The 17,265-nt window shown below is 40.2% G+C and overlaps 1 protein-coding gene across 1 annotated transcript in view; it reads left to right on the top strand.

Annotated features, from left to right (window-relative positions):
* The window catches only part of SETD7 (SET domain containing 7, histone lysine methyltransferase), a 44,832-nt gene that overhangs the window by 13,741 nt on the left and 13,826 nt on the right, over window positions 1-17,265 (top strand). Inside the window, exons 4-6 of the mRNA XM_046655704.1 lie at window positions 7,150-7,351; window positions 11,504-11,693; window positions 15,837-15,918. Coding sequence (XP_046511660.1) covers window positions 7,150-7,351; window positions 11,504-11,693; window positions 15,837-15,918 — 474 coding nt within the window. The remainder of the gene's footprint in view (window positions 1-7,149; window positions 7,352-11,503; window positions 11,694-15,836; window positions 15,919-17,265) is intronic.

The following is a 17,265-nucleotide window of genomic DNA, read 5'->3' as shown; positions in this document are numbered from 1 at the left end:
TAGAGATGAGTTACTTCATTCAGTTTTCTTTTTTTATACTATTGTTCCTTCTCCTTGACATGCCAATTAGATTGCAAAGTGTTATTTACTACTACGTGACTTCATTCTCCTGTGCCCAAGTCGTTTTCTGAGGTTGATTTGCTATATTAATATGTCCGGCTTAGAGAGCTCCTTGTAAGTTCTCACTGGCCAAATAACCTAAGTGAGGCTGCCCGTGGAGAAGCTCCTGAGAAAGGCTGACATTTCCCAGGTGACGGGTCCATGCAGAATCTCTTGTGTTTGGGTTTTTTTTTTCTTTTTTGAGGAAGATTAGCCCTGAGCTAACTGCTGCAAATCCTCCTCTTTTCGCTGAGGAAGCCTGGCCCTGAGCTAACATCCATGCCCATCTTCCTCTACTTTACATGTGGGATGCCTACCATAGCATGGCTTTTGCCAAGTGGTGCCATGTCTGCACCCAGGATCCAAACTGGCGAACCCTGGGATCCAAACTGCCAAACCCAGGGCCGCCAAGAAGCAGAACGTGCAAGCCTAACTGCTGCACCACAAGGCTGGCCCCTTGTGTTTGGTTTTTAGAAAGTGCTTGGTCACATTTCAGAGAAATTGGAGTTGGAATGGACTTCTGAAGTCATATATTCCAACCTCCCACACAACACAAAAGTCCCTTCTATGTTCCTGACAGTCATCCAGCTTTCATTGGAACCAGGCTCAACAAATATATTCATCTGTATTCTAATGAACGGTTCTGATTAAGGCAAAAATTTTTGTGGCATACAAGAACAAAGGGAGTGGAAAAGAAATGGATAACTTTGGATACTTATCATTTGTTCAACACTGGACACGTTGCCTTCATAGCAATCTGTGAAGTAGCTTTTATCTTTTTCTTCTTCTTCTCTCTCTCTCTCTCTTTTTTTTTTTTGTTTTAAAGCAGAAGCCTGATCAGGTAGGGCCAGAAGGATAAAGTTTTTTGCTTTGTTTTTTTGCTAGGAAAGCCCTGAGCCAGTCTGTTGCCAGTCTTCTTTTTTTTTTTTTCCCCTCCCTAAAGCCCCAGTACATAGTTGTATATTCTAGTTGTAGGTCCTTCTAGTTCTTCTATGTGAGCCACCACCACAGCATGGCTACTGACAGATGAGTGGTGTGGTTCCGTGCCCGAGAACCAAACCCTGGCTGCTGAAACAGAGTGCACCAAACTTTAACCACTAAGCCATCAGGGCAGGCTCTGAAGTAGGTTTATAATTCTATTTTACATAGGAAGAAACTAAGGCAAAGAGTGGTTAAATAACTTGCCCAAGGTCACCTAGTTAGTAAGGGTTGGAGCTGACAGTCAAGCCAAGGTGAGTTCAATTAGAGCCCACCTCTCTTTTTACCACATCTACTACCCTCCTCTAACTAGAAACAAAGAAATACCTGTGGTCTTGACTGCCTTTCTTCCATGCTTTAATTTTACTTGAAGTCACTTATTGGCTGTAATTGTGAAAAGTTCAAAGAGGTCTTGGGGTGAGTTCAGTTACTTTCTTGTAGGAGCTTGAACAACTTGGTAGGAGCTTGGCAGATTGATGGGAGTTTTTGCTAAGGAATCAACTCAGAGGACCCTGTTCTAGAGAGTTGCCCTCTTCCTCTTTTGTAAAATGGAGATAATTATACCTGCTTCTCTGAGTTGTGAAGACTGAATGAGAAAACCTGTAAAGACCTTGTAGCGTGGAGGGTACCAAGTAGGCGCTCATGGGGAAGCATGGATTTTTTTTCTATTGCTCTGTATATGCGGTTTTTTCCCAGCTTTATTGAGATATTATTGACATAGAACATATGTAAGTTTAAGGTGTACAATGCAATGATTTGATATATGTATATATTGAGAAATGATTACCACAATAAAGTTAGTTAACACCTCCATCCCCTCACATAATTACAATCTTTGTGTATGTGCTGATAACATCTAAGATCTCCTCTCTTAATAATTTTCAAGTATAGAATACAGTATTATCAATTGTAGTCACCATACTGTACATTAGATGCCCAGAACTTACTCATCTTACAGCTGGAAGTTTGTACCCTTTGACTAGTATCTCTCCATTTCCCCCACACCCTAGCCCCTGGAAACCACTCTACCTTCTATTCTACTCTTTCTTTCTCTGAGTTGGGCTTTTTTAAATTCCACATATAAGTGAAGACATACAGTACTTGTCTTCCTCGGTCTGACTTATTTCACTTAGCATAATGCCCTCAGTATCAAGGATGGGTGATGATGATGATGATCTTTTATCATTATTATTGTTACTATTATTATTAAATGGCTAGCAGAGTTTTCTTAGGTTTCTTTTTAGAGAGCAAAACTAAATTTCATTAATTGCTCCTCAAATATTTTACTGTTTTGAGCCTTTATAATAATCAGATCCTACAGACTTATAGACCTTCTATCAAAGGGTAAAAAACTTTGAAGATACACAGCACAATATCTTACATGGAAGCATTATAGTGCTCCATCCAGCTTGCCTATCACACCTTGGAAGAAGTAGAAGCTTCTGGTTGGAAATAAATAGCCCTAGCAGACAGTTTGGCTTTGTTGTTAATGTTCTTCTTCTTCTTTTCTTAGTTTTCAGTATTTTAAGAGATAATATATATTGTCATATAAAATAATTTCTGAAACAATGTTTTAATGCTGAGTCACAATTTAATTTGGTTAGAAATGGGAATTTAAAGTAGAATTACGACTTATTTTAAATATCCCTCTTGGTTCTTGTTTTACTATACCTGGCGAAAGGAAGGGAACAGAGTTTATGCCTCATGAGGTGGAGAGCTCCAAAGCTTGTAGACCCCAAGGAAAAGCCAAAGCTGGCAATCTCCTAAGAACACGCTTGTGTGTTCAGATATTAAAGAGATTTTTTTAATGAAAATACACTACTATTTGAATAGAATGCAGATGTATCAGTCTTGGTAAACAATTATAAAAATTCTCTCTTTCTTTGTAAGTTAGATTTCCTCATTTAATTTATTACTGGAAGTTAAAGTATAAGAGCTTTGATAAAACAGATAAAAATGGTCCATGTGTATATGCAGAGAAAGAAATTTAATTAAAATTGATGCTTTAGTTTCCTCTACATTTTCCAGTTATTTGATTCAGATGCTGTTGCCAGAAAAATCAAACAATTGAAATACCTTTTTTTATTTTTCATTTCTTAACATACTAAAGAATCTGCCAAGATGTTGAAAAGGACTTTAAAAAAGCATGAGTCCAGAACATTGTGTATAGTGTGATCCTATTTTTGTTAAAACAACAACAAAAGGTGAGAAAATGCATAATATAAATGGAAAAAAGTCTTAAATGATGTGTGCCAAATTGGATAGGAGTACTAGGAATTTCCACTTTCTACATCTTCATAGTGCTTGATTTGGTTTTTGTTTGTTTGTTTGTTTTGCAATGAATGCATATTACTTTTTTCATTTAAAGAGGCATTTATTCTATCCTCCCCTCATTTAATAGATCACTTATAAATTATTCCAGACAGAGAGGAATCTTTCTTGCTTGTTTTTTCCAGTAGATTTAAAGCAGTTTTGTTAATTTCTTTAACTGTGTATTGCAGTGTCTCATAGCTGTTTCTCTGATGCTGCTGTTTTAAACCCAGTTTCTCAGTAGAAAGCTCACCATCATATGCGTCAATACACATGCTTAATAATAATGGCAATTATTTATTCAAGCCATTCTTATATGCCAGACCATCTTCTAAACATTTGATGTATATTAACCCGTTTAATCCTTGCAGAAACCCTATTGGGAGTCCACTTTACAAATGAAGAAAGAAGGTAGGGAGAGTTTCAGAAACTTTGCTAGCGTGCAGACTGTATGCACATTTACCTCAGGGGCAGAGCACTCCCTGCACTGGAGCAACGTTGTTAACACTATTTCCCTCTCCATCTTCTCTTCTCAAAGCAAAATTATCCCAGTTCCCATTTCCATTCTTTCATTTAGGAAATGCCACTTGAAGGTATCCTACGTTTGTATGTCAGAGGAGGGATACATTGATGGGTAATGCCTAATTTGTTCCCAAAAAGGGCTTATAATCCCATTAGAGAAACAGGACACATAGGTTGACCATCGATAAAGACCTGGAAAGTCCAATAATAGCCCATGACTAGGCTCCTATGAGGGTAGATTTTGTGGGAAGTAGGGCTCCACATGTGGAGGATGCGTAGGCTCTGGTTAGGCCAGTGATGAGCAGATTTGCTCCATGGCACAACTCTCAGTCCAGTTTCAGCAAGAAAGATTGGGCAGCCGCTTCTATGTAGCTACTTCCCAAATATGACCAGATATTAACCCTTTAGTGGCTACAAAATAGTGCCGTCTTCTCATAATTTATTTCTTTTTTGAATAGAAAAATGCCAGAGGTTTGAGAATATTCATTACTATCGCAAGGTTATTTTTGTTTTGAATGAAAAAGAAAGAAAATGTGACACACAACTTTTTCCCCTGAATTTGTCCTCAGGGATTTAAAAAGTTTGATTACATATGCTTTAAGGGAAAAAGCAAGGAAAATATAGCATGAAAGCTAAGATAGATGGAGGTGTGCTTGGGGCCAGTGAATAAACTAATGTGAGCAGAGGATTCTAGAGTAGGAGTCAGCGAACTTTTTCTGTATAGAGTGAGATAGTAAATATTTTAGGCTTTTGGGGCCGCATACGGTCTCTGTCGCAAGTATGCCACTCTGCTGTTGTAATTTGAAAGCAGCCATAGAGGATACGGAAAGGAATGTGCGTGGCTATGTTCCAGTAAAACTGTATTTACAGAAACAGGCAGGAGGCCACAGTTTACCAGCCTCCCCTAGAGGAGGAAAAAGAAAGAAGGGTAACACCTTTAACACCAGACCGGAAAGCTTTTATCTTCTTTCCTCAGTGCCAGAGGTTTTCAAAGTCTGTCATTTTTATTGCCCTGGAAAACCCAGTTCGTGTGATGACATGCCCCTTTTGTCAGCAGATTCCAGCGAGGCTACCATAAAAATTTGCCGAGAGAGCTAAGCTGTTTCGTCAGGCAGGTGCTGAAAAATAACGCAGCACGTTTTGCTCCCCAGTGCCTTAAGAATTTGTTTTGATGTATCTTAGATCAGTTGGGCTAAGGGGAAATAGTTTGTTCTTAGTATTATGATACTAACAAGGATGGGCTCCATTGTAAGGGAGAGTGGGACAAGCTACTGGATATGCTTAGCAGGGAATAGGTACAATTCTATATTATTGTTTAACTGGTTCACAAGTCCCGTGTCTTGTAAATTTGATCATAAACCTGAGAAATATTGGCAAATTCAACTGTCAGGGGATAATTCTACCCAAACACACACAGTCACCCTTTGCAAACTCTCGAGAATCCAAAGTCATTATGTTGCCAGGTTCAGCAAATAAAAATTCGGGGCACCCAGTTAAAATGGCATTTCAGATGAACAACGAAAAAATATTTTAGTATAACTGTGTCCCATTCAATATTTGGGACACAGTTATACTAAAAATTTGTTGTTTATCTGAAATTCAAAGTTAACCAAGCATCCTGTATTTTATCTGGCAATCCTAAAAATGAAGATCGAAGATTAAATAGTTTTTTGCACTATATTGCATCATGATCTCAGTTGATTAGTTATCCTTCATCAAGGTTGTTCTTTTTTTTTTTATTGTGCATCTAATGTGAGTCTAATGACAGTTGAATCTCATTAATTCCAACCTCGCAGATTTAGAGTTTTGATTATTTATGCAAGGGCTATGCTAAAGTGCACTTTATTCTCTTCATGAATTTACTAAACCTATTTGTCACTGATAGTACAAACAAAACTGAAAGAGAACTATTTATCTCCTTGGGAGACTACAAATAGTGTAATTACAATGTAATCAAAGGCTATCGTTATTTAGACTGTACTTTTCATTTAATAATTGCAGATCATTCTGTCATTCATTAAAGAAAGACAAGACTTGACCAGGCAGCGTCAGGTGCAGCCGTCTCAGTCCCCATGGTGCCATTTGTGTTCCACCTGTCCCCAGTCTGCAGTGTGAGCTTCCAGTCTCTCCCATTTGATTGTGTTTGTTTTCTTCGTCTTGCTTTCTCAAACCTCGCACAATGCCTGCTCCTTCGAAGGCACCCCATAAATGTTTGTTAGTTAAATTAATGAATGAATGCCATCTGCACACCTTAAAGGAATCAAACTGTCTTTGTTGCTAAACATTTTACCTTTTAAACTTAAAAAATTGAACTGGTCTTCCCCTTATGCCAAATTTCAGTACATAAAGGGAGTTTCTGGTAAATTTAGTTTGATTGCACAATGGCCTTTGTGAGGCTAACACTGAAAACATGTTATGGAAATTCCAAAAGTGTTTTATGAGGAGAGAGAGATAGAGAGGTACTTGTAAAGTCAGCATGAGCACCGCTGTGAGCTTCCTTCTGTTCTAGGACTGTGGCTCACAAACTTTATCAGGCTGCTAATGATATTAGCAAGGTGTCGCCTGCACTCTTCCTTATTTGCCCCTATTTGCCATAATCATGTACACACACACACACACACACGCGCGCGCACACACTTAAATAAATCCCCACATATCTTCCAAAGAGATGGAAGGGGATTCTTTTGATATGATACCAATTATGGCTGTCACCAATAAATGATACATTAATAACTTAAAACCAATCTGTAGACATTTACCCATTCTATACCACATTTGTATTATTAGAAACCACTACACACAAGCCATCTGAAAGACCCTTGAGAACTACCAGTGAATTCTGGACCACTCTTGAGGGAAATGAAGCATAAGTGGTTTATATATGGAAAGGGTAACACGAGCGTTTCTATTGCCCAGTATTGGTCAGCGTCTAGCCTTGGAAACATATTCCGATGAGGCTTGTTCTCAGTTTCTGCTGTGGCTTCTTCCTTCTCTCTTTCCTCCAGCAGAGAAAAAGGATTAATAGGTACCAAGAGATGAGGAATTTAGTCTCCATCCCTGTTCCTAATCCTACCCGTGTCTTGGGAGTATTTTTCCTGGCGATCTAGGAGCATTCAGAAGGATGCACGGATGCAGGTCAGCGTTGCAGCAGAGCTGGGCATGCAGTTCCTTGGTGGTCATTTTCTTCAGGAGACTTGAGTCGTGATCTGACTCTGCCCTTTTGTCCCCCTTCTCTCACAGCACTCTGGAGGGATATTACGTGGACGATGCCCTGCAGGGCCAGGGAGTTTACACGTATGAGGACGGGGGCGTTCTCCAGGGCACGTATGTAGACGGAGAGCTGAATGGACCAGCCCAGGAATACGACACAGATGGGAGACTGATCTTCAAGGGGCAATATAAAGACAACATTCGGCATGGCGTGTGCTGGATATATTACCCAGTAAGCCTTGTGACTTCATGGTGCTGGAAAGTAACATGTTTTAAGAAGATGCTTTGACTTTTCACAATAAAGAGTAAAATGTATTCCCTGTGTTAGAAAATGTGAAGCTATGAAACTTGAGGGTCACGGTAGCTAAAGGCAGCAGTTTATGAGGTGTGCTATCTCACTGCTGTTCCTCATTGACTTAGATTGTTGGTCCTTCCATCTACTACGAATTCCTTTTCGGTGTTGTTTTGAAAAGGAATGATTAATCATGAATAAAACAAAGTGGGACAAATTGATTTTATTGTACCACTCATAAAGACAAAAATATATTGCTTTTTAAAAATATTCCTTTGGTATATAGAAAGACACGGTGGAATATTTTGTTGTTGCAATTAATCCTATTCTGCTTCTCATACATAAGAACAAATCCAGCAATTTCCCATCTTTTTGGACTTACTACACCATTGTTACTTCATTTTACAGTACCACTCCCTGCGTTATAAGGTGCTTCGTGGTTTATATCCCTTAAATTAGGGTGATTAAAATTAACTTGCCTTTGAGTATTTGATAGCATTTTATGATATTTCTGTAGTTTATTAGAGCAAAAAGATGTGGCGAAATCCATGGTTGGGAGTTAATGCTCTAATTTTTGTTTGCATTTCAAATATCCCATCTGTTGTTAATGAATTTCCAGAAAATGTTTCAGAAAATAGACCTGAGAAAATATTTTATCTGATATTTTATGTTGTCCAGAGCTTAAGTCAAAATACATTTTTTCTTGCTCTGAATCTTGTGTTATGATTAAAAAGTATTAATAAAAACAAAGAATCTATTACATGTATAATGAGAAAAGTAGTCCCAGCTAAATCTACTTACATATTATTATTCTTCAAAAATTAGTTAATCTCTAGGAACAGGGCATAAGGAAAAAACATTGTAAAACATTTTTTTAATCATTACTAAAGCATATGTACATCCTCTTGGTAGGCTCTGCAATAGATCAGAAGTCCTTTCGGTTACTGCCCACAAGGCAAGCAGGAAGAGGGGAGTGGTGGAGGTCCCTACCAGTTAGGAAGACAGAAGCTTTCGTTGCTTCATGAGTGGGCATGTTGAGCATCTTGCTGCCCAGTGCTGGGGACCCGCCGATATGACAGTGAATCTTTTTTTTTTTTTAAAGATTGGCACTTGAGCTAACACCTGTTGCCAATCTTTTTTTTTTTTCCTTCTTATCCCCAAAACCCCCAGTACATAGTTGTATATTCTAGTTGTGAGTGCCTCTGGTTGTGCCACAGTGAATCTTGAAGTCAGGGAAAGTGGAACTCTCTGCGTGAGGGTGAGTGTAGGAAAGAGGCAAAATATGGATTACCAGATTCTCCCGCTACCTATCATTTTACTTTTGACTATAAGCAAAGTCCCTAGAGGAGATCAAAGATGGACTAAGATGAGTGGATCCACCTCACTCAATATAGTTGCATTTTGAAACCTAAATATGCAGCTACATTTTAGTCATTAGCCTTAATTATCTTATTAAATACCAAGAGAAGACTCTGCCTTAGGAAGGAAACACTGGGAAGTTATAAGCTTTCAAAATTAACTTGTTTGATAAGTCTCGCTTTATATAAGGTATCTGTTGGCAGTTGAGGGGGCTCATTTCACCCAGCTGCTCTCTGGATTCAAAATCAACCGAGAAATAGACATAGGTGTCAGGGGTCAAGATGTCGGTTTTATAATGGCAGTATTGGATAGGAGATGTGGTGTGGGCTTCTACTCCTTTCCCTCTGAACTGAACAGATGGACCAGCTGCAGACAGAGCAGCTAGAAAGCTGCAGGTTTCCTCTGGGGGAGTAGGGCCTGCCTGGGGCACTTCCCCAAGGAGAGGACAGGAATGGAGAGGGGACAGGTACAGCCTGTGGCACTGCCAGTTTCCAGGACCCAGGAGAGGGTAAGCAAAAATGCAGCAGGACACATGGGAACAGCAGGCTCTCTTCTGTTAGCTGCCACCCAGTAGAGAGATGAAAGTCGGTGGGTGTCAGACCCTGCCTCTTGCTAATCAGACGAATGGTTCCTCCTCTCACCAAGAGGAGCCACTGAGCAGAGGCGAGAAACCAGCAGCTTCTTCCCCAACACTCCCTGACACAGCAGACAAGGAAGTTTTTGTGACATGGGGTCAAAGCAGGAACAAAGACAGGAAAAAATAATGATTCTCCCTACAGTATTTATTAGCTCACTCTAAGGACAGTTTATTTCTTTCGAAATTTTACCTTGGAACAGTGATGTAAAGTTTTTAACTAAAAATTTATAACTCCTTTTGGAAATGAAGAATCTCTGCTTTATCATTCTAACACATAAATTCACTTGTCCCCAAAACCGGAAGTTTAAAGTATTTAAGGGGAAAATGTGAAACCCTAGAAAGACAGAAAAAATATCAGTGTTGATGGTTTGTATTAGTTACGACATGTAAGAAGCACAAATGCTCCCACTGCCGTCAGTTCAATAATCGCTGAAAGCCTGAAGGCAGATCTTGCCGAAAGTATCACCCCTATTTATGCTGGGTTATTAAGAATCAACTGAGGGTAGAGAAAGAGCAATAATATATCCCTGATGCACTTTCTATCCATGAAAAAGGCTTCCAAGTATTCTTCTTTCTTGGAAGTGCTGTGATTCGTTTTTTAATTTATAACCTTTTTTCTCCAAAGAACCATTAGACTACGATGAACTGGAGAAATCATGTACCTGATGTTATTTTTTCCTGCTGTCTCTCAGCAAGCAGCTTTTGGGATCACTCAGAAGTCATCCTACATCACTGACTTTGAGTAGCTGCTCCTAGAACCTTCGAGCTGGGGAAATAACCAAGCTTTTGGAAGATGTCATGGCATTAGTATTGTAATATCAAACCCACAAAGGTCTTATATTTTCAAGTTATACCATAAGAACCTTCTGGATGGGGAAAAAAAAGAAAACATCTCTTGCACCCTAGATTAGATTATTTTTTGCATATATATTAAATTATTTTTTGGTATCTCAGTTCAATTCAAAACATATTTATGGATCACCTACTGTGTCCTTAGCACTCACCAGGAATTCTGTGTTATTCTATGTTAGCCTCTGCCCTAAAGCATTTAATGACCCTTAGGAATGAAGTAAATGACAGAGCTAAACAGGAAGCACAGCTGGCCCCTCTCCTGGAAGGAGGCAGGAGGGAGCCGTCAATAAAGAAAAGTGAAAAGGAAGAAGTGATGGGAAGGGAGTAGAATTTAGTGGGTCTTTTTTCACTTTTCCTTCTAACTCCAAAAAAAGTGATGGTATCAGATTCTCAGAAAGACAGTGTCGAGAAGTCCTTTGGTTTATCTCTTAGAAAATGCAGACAACTCTCTTTACTCGTGTATACTAAATTAATTCTTAAGTACATTTGAACTAGAGATTTTCTTAATAGACCAGAAATCCAAAATTCAACATTGAGATGTGAGAGCATATGATTAGTAGACTGTCTTGCTACAGATCTTCATCACATTTCATACTGGCCCAAAGTAACACTCAGTTATATTTTCTTTAAATGTAAATTTTTACATTTTTAAATTTGTAACTAATATTTAAATTTGTAACTAATATTACAAATATAACATATTTGTTTCTTAGATAGCAAACCAAAATAGAGTAACTTGTCCGGGATTTTAAAGTGCGCCTCAGCCTCTGACTCTAAATCAGGCTTATATGTCCCCTATACATACAACTTGTAGCAGTTTATCTGTATGGAGCTGGATGCGGAGATGTGCATCGTGTTTTTCTCACCCATGTGAAAAGCTCTGAGTTCTGGGGCCGGCCCTGTGGCCAAGTGGTTAAGTTCACACACTCTGCTTTGGTGGCCCAGGGTTTTGCTGGTTCAGATCCCGGGCGCAGACCTCGCACCACTCATCAAGCCATGCTGAGGTGGTGCCCCACATGCCACAACTAGAAGGACCCACAACTAAAATATAAAATGTACTGGGGGACTTTGGAGAGACGAAGGAAAAATTTAAAAACCTAAAAAAAAAAAGCTCTGAGTTCTTAAACTTATGATCCATATCAGTGCTATTAACAATGGGAGTGCACAGGAGAAATTTCTTGAACTCGTGTCATACAGATAAATACTATATATAATATTTTCTGGTTTTTGGCTTCTCCCATCAGGATGGAGGCAGCCTTGTAGGAGAAGTAAACGAAGATGGGGAGATGACTGGAGAGAAGATAGCCTATGTGTACCCTGATGAGAGGACTGCTCTTTATGGAAAATTCATTGATGGAGAGATGATAGAAGGAAAACTGGCTACTCTTATGTCCACTGAAGAAGGAAGGCCTCACTTTGAACTGATGCCTGGAAGTAAGTTGAATCTGCTGCAGATGGGTTGCTGTATTCCCAAACCAGGTTGTTAGGGCTTATTTGAGAGAAGTTAATTTATTTGTCTGGTCTACTTTGATGGTGTATTAATCAGCTTTGCTACATAACAGACATCTCAACACCTCAGTGGTTTACAACAGCAAAAACTGGTCTGCTGACCAGATGTGCTCCAGCTGGTCTAGGCTGGGTTAGGCTGGACTTGAGGCTTCTAGTCAGGTTTGAGTCTGCTCTATCTGTCTTAATTCTGGAGTCCAGTCTGAAGGGACAGTATCAACCTGCGTCAAGATTTCCTCAGGTGGGTCACAGGAGGCTACAGCATGAGCAGACACCTATGATGTCTCTTAAACCCTCAGCTTGAAACTGGCACAGTGTCACTTTCACCCACTTTTTGTTGGTCAAAGCAAGTCACACAGCCAAGCCAAACATCAGTGAGATGGAAATATACACCATGCATTTCAGTGGCAGATGCTGAAAAGCCACATGACAAGGGCATAGCTATGTAATTCTAATACAGGGAAGGAATGAAGCAATGACAGTAGTAATTCAATCAATTTCAAACATTATGTCTCAGAAAAAACTGAACTACAGTTTCATGATATTCAAGAATCAAATTAGGTAGATCTCCAAGTTGGTACCAGTGGTAAAGCTGATTCAGCCTGAGCTCTGATTGGGAAGGATAAATGCATGTTGACATCCCTGCCCTCGTCAGAGCCTAGCATCTTCATGGAGTACACACTCAATACATGAGTGAGCCCATTGGAGTCCATATTAGAAAAAATCCTATTTCCTTTTAGAAGTACAGTATGGCACACTAAATATTTTTTTTATTATAAAATTATTTATTGGAGGAAACCTGGAAAACATACAAGGAAAAAAAAGTCAAGATTTTATATTTTGAGTGGCACAGGATGAGAAAGCTGTTTGAATTGACTGAGTCCTTGAAAACAATATATGCATGTATTTCCAACCCAAGTTAAGTTATAAGGAGAAAAAAGTAGAAAAGATAATAAATCTAGGCATTAATAGACCTAACTAATATCAGGCTATTTGTGATCTGAAGGAGACTTTCCAAAGGGTAGTTGCCCAAAAACAGGAAATCTAGTACTTTACATTTAGGTCCAACTTGAGTTTTAAATGTCTCCGTTTTTGTTTTTTTAAGTTAAAAATTGAGGCAGTCTAAAAGCAATGTGGGATTCGAGATTGGATCCTGGAACAGAAAAAAAAGACATTAGCGGAAAAACTGGTGAAATCTGAATGAAGTCTAGAGTTTGGTTAAAAGCAGTGTAGCTATGTTGGTTTCTTAAATTTGAGAAATGTAGGAAGTTAACGTTAGGAGAAACAGTGAGGGGTACTGGGAACTCTCTGTTCTATCTTTGTAACTTGCCTGTAAACTTAAAATCATTCCAAAATGAAAAGTTTTGTGTGTGTTTTTAAAAGTGGAACAGTAATCTTTGAACTTCAAATTCTAACATCTGTGCTCTTCACGTACGTTCTGAAGGGAGACAGTGTTATAATGTTTAGAAAAGAGGAGACTGGGTCAGGGGAGGCTCCCAATTAGTGATGCAAATTTTAAAACTTCAGAAGTGGCAGCATTTATAGTGGCAACAGCCTTGAACTTCAGAGTCACCTAATTTGAGTCTCACCTCCAACACTGACTGTATTATGGTCTTGGGCAAGTTATTTATCCTTGCAGAACCTGTATCTTCATTATAAAATACGGATATTGGCACCTACTGTAAAACATATAATGAAAGTCATTGTTGCCGTGACATTCTTCTTTGTATAAGTAAGAAACACATTTTGGGAAGTAAAAGTGATCATTCTCAGGGGAATGATTGTTTTCCTTAGAACTCCAGGATGCAACTAACAAACACCTTCTTCAAACTAACTTAAGGCAAAAAAAAAAAAAAAAAGGAGGATTTATTGGCAAGCTTCTGGCAGGCCTGCTATTTTAAGGATGTGTTGAACAACTTGGATCTCAAAAGGGTCAGGAACCGTGGCTGATTTGGGTGACTTGGAAGAGCCCGTGCACAGATCTTTACTGTTCTTTTGTTTCTCTCCTCCGCTCCCTCTTCAGTTACAATTTTTGATCAGGTCCACAGGGTCGTGTGGCCATCCGGTCCTCTGGTTGGGGGAGGAGCAGGGAAAGGAATGCGAATATCTCATGTGCTCCAGCCCTGCCCCTCGCTGACCTCTCCCGCCACACTCTCCATACGCTTTTATAAGCACAAACTGCTTCCAGTTCTCCACTGACTTCACGCTGATTTTCTCATTCGTCTCCGGCTGGAATTTCTTCTCTCCTCATCTCTTCACCTCTCCACAGAGGAATTCCTTTCCCTGGCTAATTCCTATTCCATCTTGAAGGCTTGGCTCACCTCTTAGAATTAATGTTTGTTGAGTGAATGAACGAATTCTAGTCAAAGGTTATAGTATAAACTATAGAGGAAAGGAGGAGAAGTAAAGGATGCCTTCTGTTTGCCTGGAGCATGGGCCTGTTCAGGGAGTGGAGGAAGTGACAGTATGCGCTGAGGAGAGGGGCATCAGCTCCTTGAAAGCAGGAAGAGATGTTACTGCTATATCTGCACAGTCCCTAACAGAGTGCCTTACATGTAGTCGACAGCTAGTACATTTGCGATGAAAGTTTTAGCCTCATGAAAGGAGATGAAAGTTCATAGAATATCTGCACAGGAGAACGTGTATTCCACAGAAAAGTTTGGTTTAAAAGTGTGTTCTTTTTCTTTTTCAAACTAACTTCCTTTAATGGATTGTGTGTTGGTCCGTTACCGGTGTGCTCTCAGATGCGTTCCTCAGCCTCCCCCTGCCCTGCTTTTACTGCAGGGGGCTTCTGCCCCTTGCAGGCTGCACTTTCCAGGCTCTGTGCATCTGGCTTCTGTTGGGTTTGGCCACAGGGAGGCATTGGCCCAGGACACGGAGAAGGAAGGGCACCCTAAGAAGCCGTCCCTCTCTGTGTCCAGCAGTGTCTCTAGCAGCGGCCTGTCTCCTGATGCCATCTCCCGCCAGCAAGGTCCCCCATGGTTCTGCTTCCCTGAGCTACCCGAGCTCTAGAGCTCCAAGAACATCACCTCTGCCTTTGTCCCTCTGGCTTAGGGTTGTGACTTCTTGTTCTCGCCGGCTTCTGGGCTCCTCACTGCCCTGATTGGCTTCTCAGTTCTTCCATTCTCTGTGTAACCAATTCCCTAAATTAAATTCTCTCTCTTTGAAATACTCAAATACTCTGTTTCACGGTTAGACACTGACTGATCTGGATTGTTTTCTCACTTTTCGTTTGAGACATTAATTTGGGTTTTGATTGTATGAAAAAACAGAAAGAGAACCTGGTAACCATTGGTAACCACTAAGGAATTGCTTAATGGAATATTTGTGATGCCTTAGTGCCTAAAATAATTTACTTTGCAGGAGTGAGCCCTCCAGTTCCAAAACTTGTCTCTTCACTTATTAGCTTTCAGAGCATCATATGTCTTCATTGTGCTCTGGAAGGATTCTCTAAGGCTAATCCTTTGCAGAAAGCCAATGTTAATTCTAGGACGGTCGTGTACCTTAGTTTCTGGAATAAATTACTAATTGGCTTCTGAACCGCCTCAATAGAAGTAAGATGACTTTGTTAATGCTTTATCAAAAGCAGTTCTGTTCTCCTTAATTCTGGTGAGGCTGAATATTTATTTTTAGTGAGGGAGACAACTGCCAGGGCTGGGCGGTTGGATTCTACAGGCTGTGTCTAGGATGAAGAAAACCACGAGAAAATTTTAAAACCGTTATCCAATCTGATCTGACCAGAGAGATGTCAAAATTTCATGACAAAGCATTTTCTTGATTAAAAATTTTAATTACACAAGCATCTTTTAAACCATTTGAATAAAGAAAATTCAAAAGCAAAAATGGGATTTTAAGAGATGCTTCTGGTGGCTATTCATTAAGATTTGAAAATAAAACTCAAGATCAAATCTAAAAACTCTCCATTTATATTGAAGAATTTCATTCTAGTTGGTATAACTTGAAGAACATTTTTTGTCTTTTAATTCTTTCTGGTCCCTTAGGTAGAAAGAAATGTTTTAAATGCCCTTCCCTAACTCTGAACGTGGACTGAGGTCTCCATTTGCTTTTCAGGTGCCGTGTACCACTTTGATAAGTCGACTTCATCTTGCATCTCTACCAGTGCTCTTCTTCCAGATCCTTATGAATCCGAGAGGTAATTTTTTCCTTGTGGTTTTAAGGGCACTGTTTATGTGACGTTAAATAACCCTAGTGGTGGGAACGAATGCTCTTCTGTGGCTCTCTGCTCAGGCCAAGTTCCTGAGCAGAAAAAAATATTTGTATATTTTGAGGAAGAGTGTTATCATTCTTGTATAGAATCTGGCCCTGTAAGAGAGTTCCTCCATCCATAAAGCACAGAACAGCCCGTGGGTCAGTCCTCAAATGAAAGCTCTACGTAGAGAGCAGTCGGGCCAGGCAGCCAGCCATGCCCTGTCCAGGTGTCCCCTTTCTTCGGGCTCTGGTGCCACCGTCTGTGCTGCAGCCACGTGCTGGCCCCTAGAGGAGCATTTCACACTCTTTGAAGCTCTAGCCTAGGCAGGGACCAGAATGCCCCCTTTTCTACTTAGCTCAGCTGAGGGGGTCTGGAACATAAGATAACTTCTTTATTCACTGAGCGGGGACAGGAATGAAACAAAGAAAATATAAGAAACATAAACACATTCCAGTTTATAAATTACAAGTCTCTGATTCTGTAGGCTCACTCCCAGCGTGTCAAGTCCTGTTCCCTTTCATCTAAACTCTCGCTCTTGATTCTCAGTTTGGCTTTCTCTGGTACCCGGCTTGGGATTCTCATTTCCTAGCAACTGGCTTGTTGATGAGGAAGAGTGCCATATGCAGTTGGTTTTCTCTTTGCCTCACTCTTTGTAAGCATGACTTCCATTCAGTTTCTGTTTTGTTCCTGTCTGAGAATAGGCCTCTTGCCTGGTTGAACTGACAGGGCTGACACCACAACATCACTATGAATGAATGGCCTCTTTCTTGACATGAGGCTGTGGCCCATCCGCAGAGGGAAGGGTTTGGTTTCTTGCCAGCCCCAAAACACAGCAGTACCATAACCATATGTATCCATCTTTTTTTTGTTACTGTCCTTGTCATGATGCTGCATAATGATACCCTTAAACCTGTCAGTGATTTACAAAAGCAAACATTTTATTTTATGCTGATTGGCTGAGGTTCAGCCACTTTTGACTGGGCTCAACTCAGCTCAGCCGGACTAGGCTGGACTCCAGGTTTCAAGTTGAGTTCAGGTCTGTTTCACATGTTTTTATTCCAAGACTCAGGCTAAAGGAGCAACAGCCCCTTGGGGCATCTTCTTCTTGCGGAGATGAATGGAAACCCAAGGAGGCTGGCAGAAACTCGCCATGCTTCTTTACACCTGAGAGTTAGCATGCAGTCACTCCTGCCAATGTTCTAGTAGCAAAGCAGATCATACAGCCAAGCCCAAAGTCAGTCGGGCAGGGATATATCCTCTGCACACTCTGAAGGAAGCACCACGAGGTCA

This window comes from Equus quagga, chromosome 3 (genome assembly GCF_021613505.1).
Source record: "Equus quagga isolate Etosha38 chromosome 3, UCLA_HA_Equagga_1.0, whole genome shotgun sequence".
Lineage (NCBI taxonomy): Eukaryota > Metazoa > Chordata > Mammalia > Perissodactyla > Equidae > Equus > Equus quagga.
The sequence above is the reverse complement of the archived record's forward strand: the minus strand, read 5'-3'. Positions and strand labels throughout refer to the sequence as shown.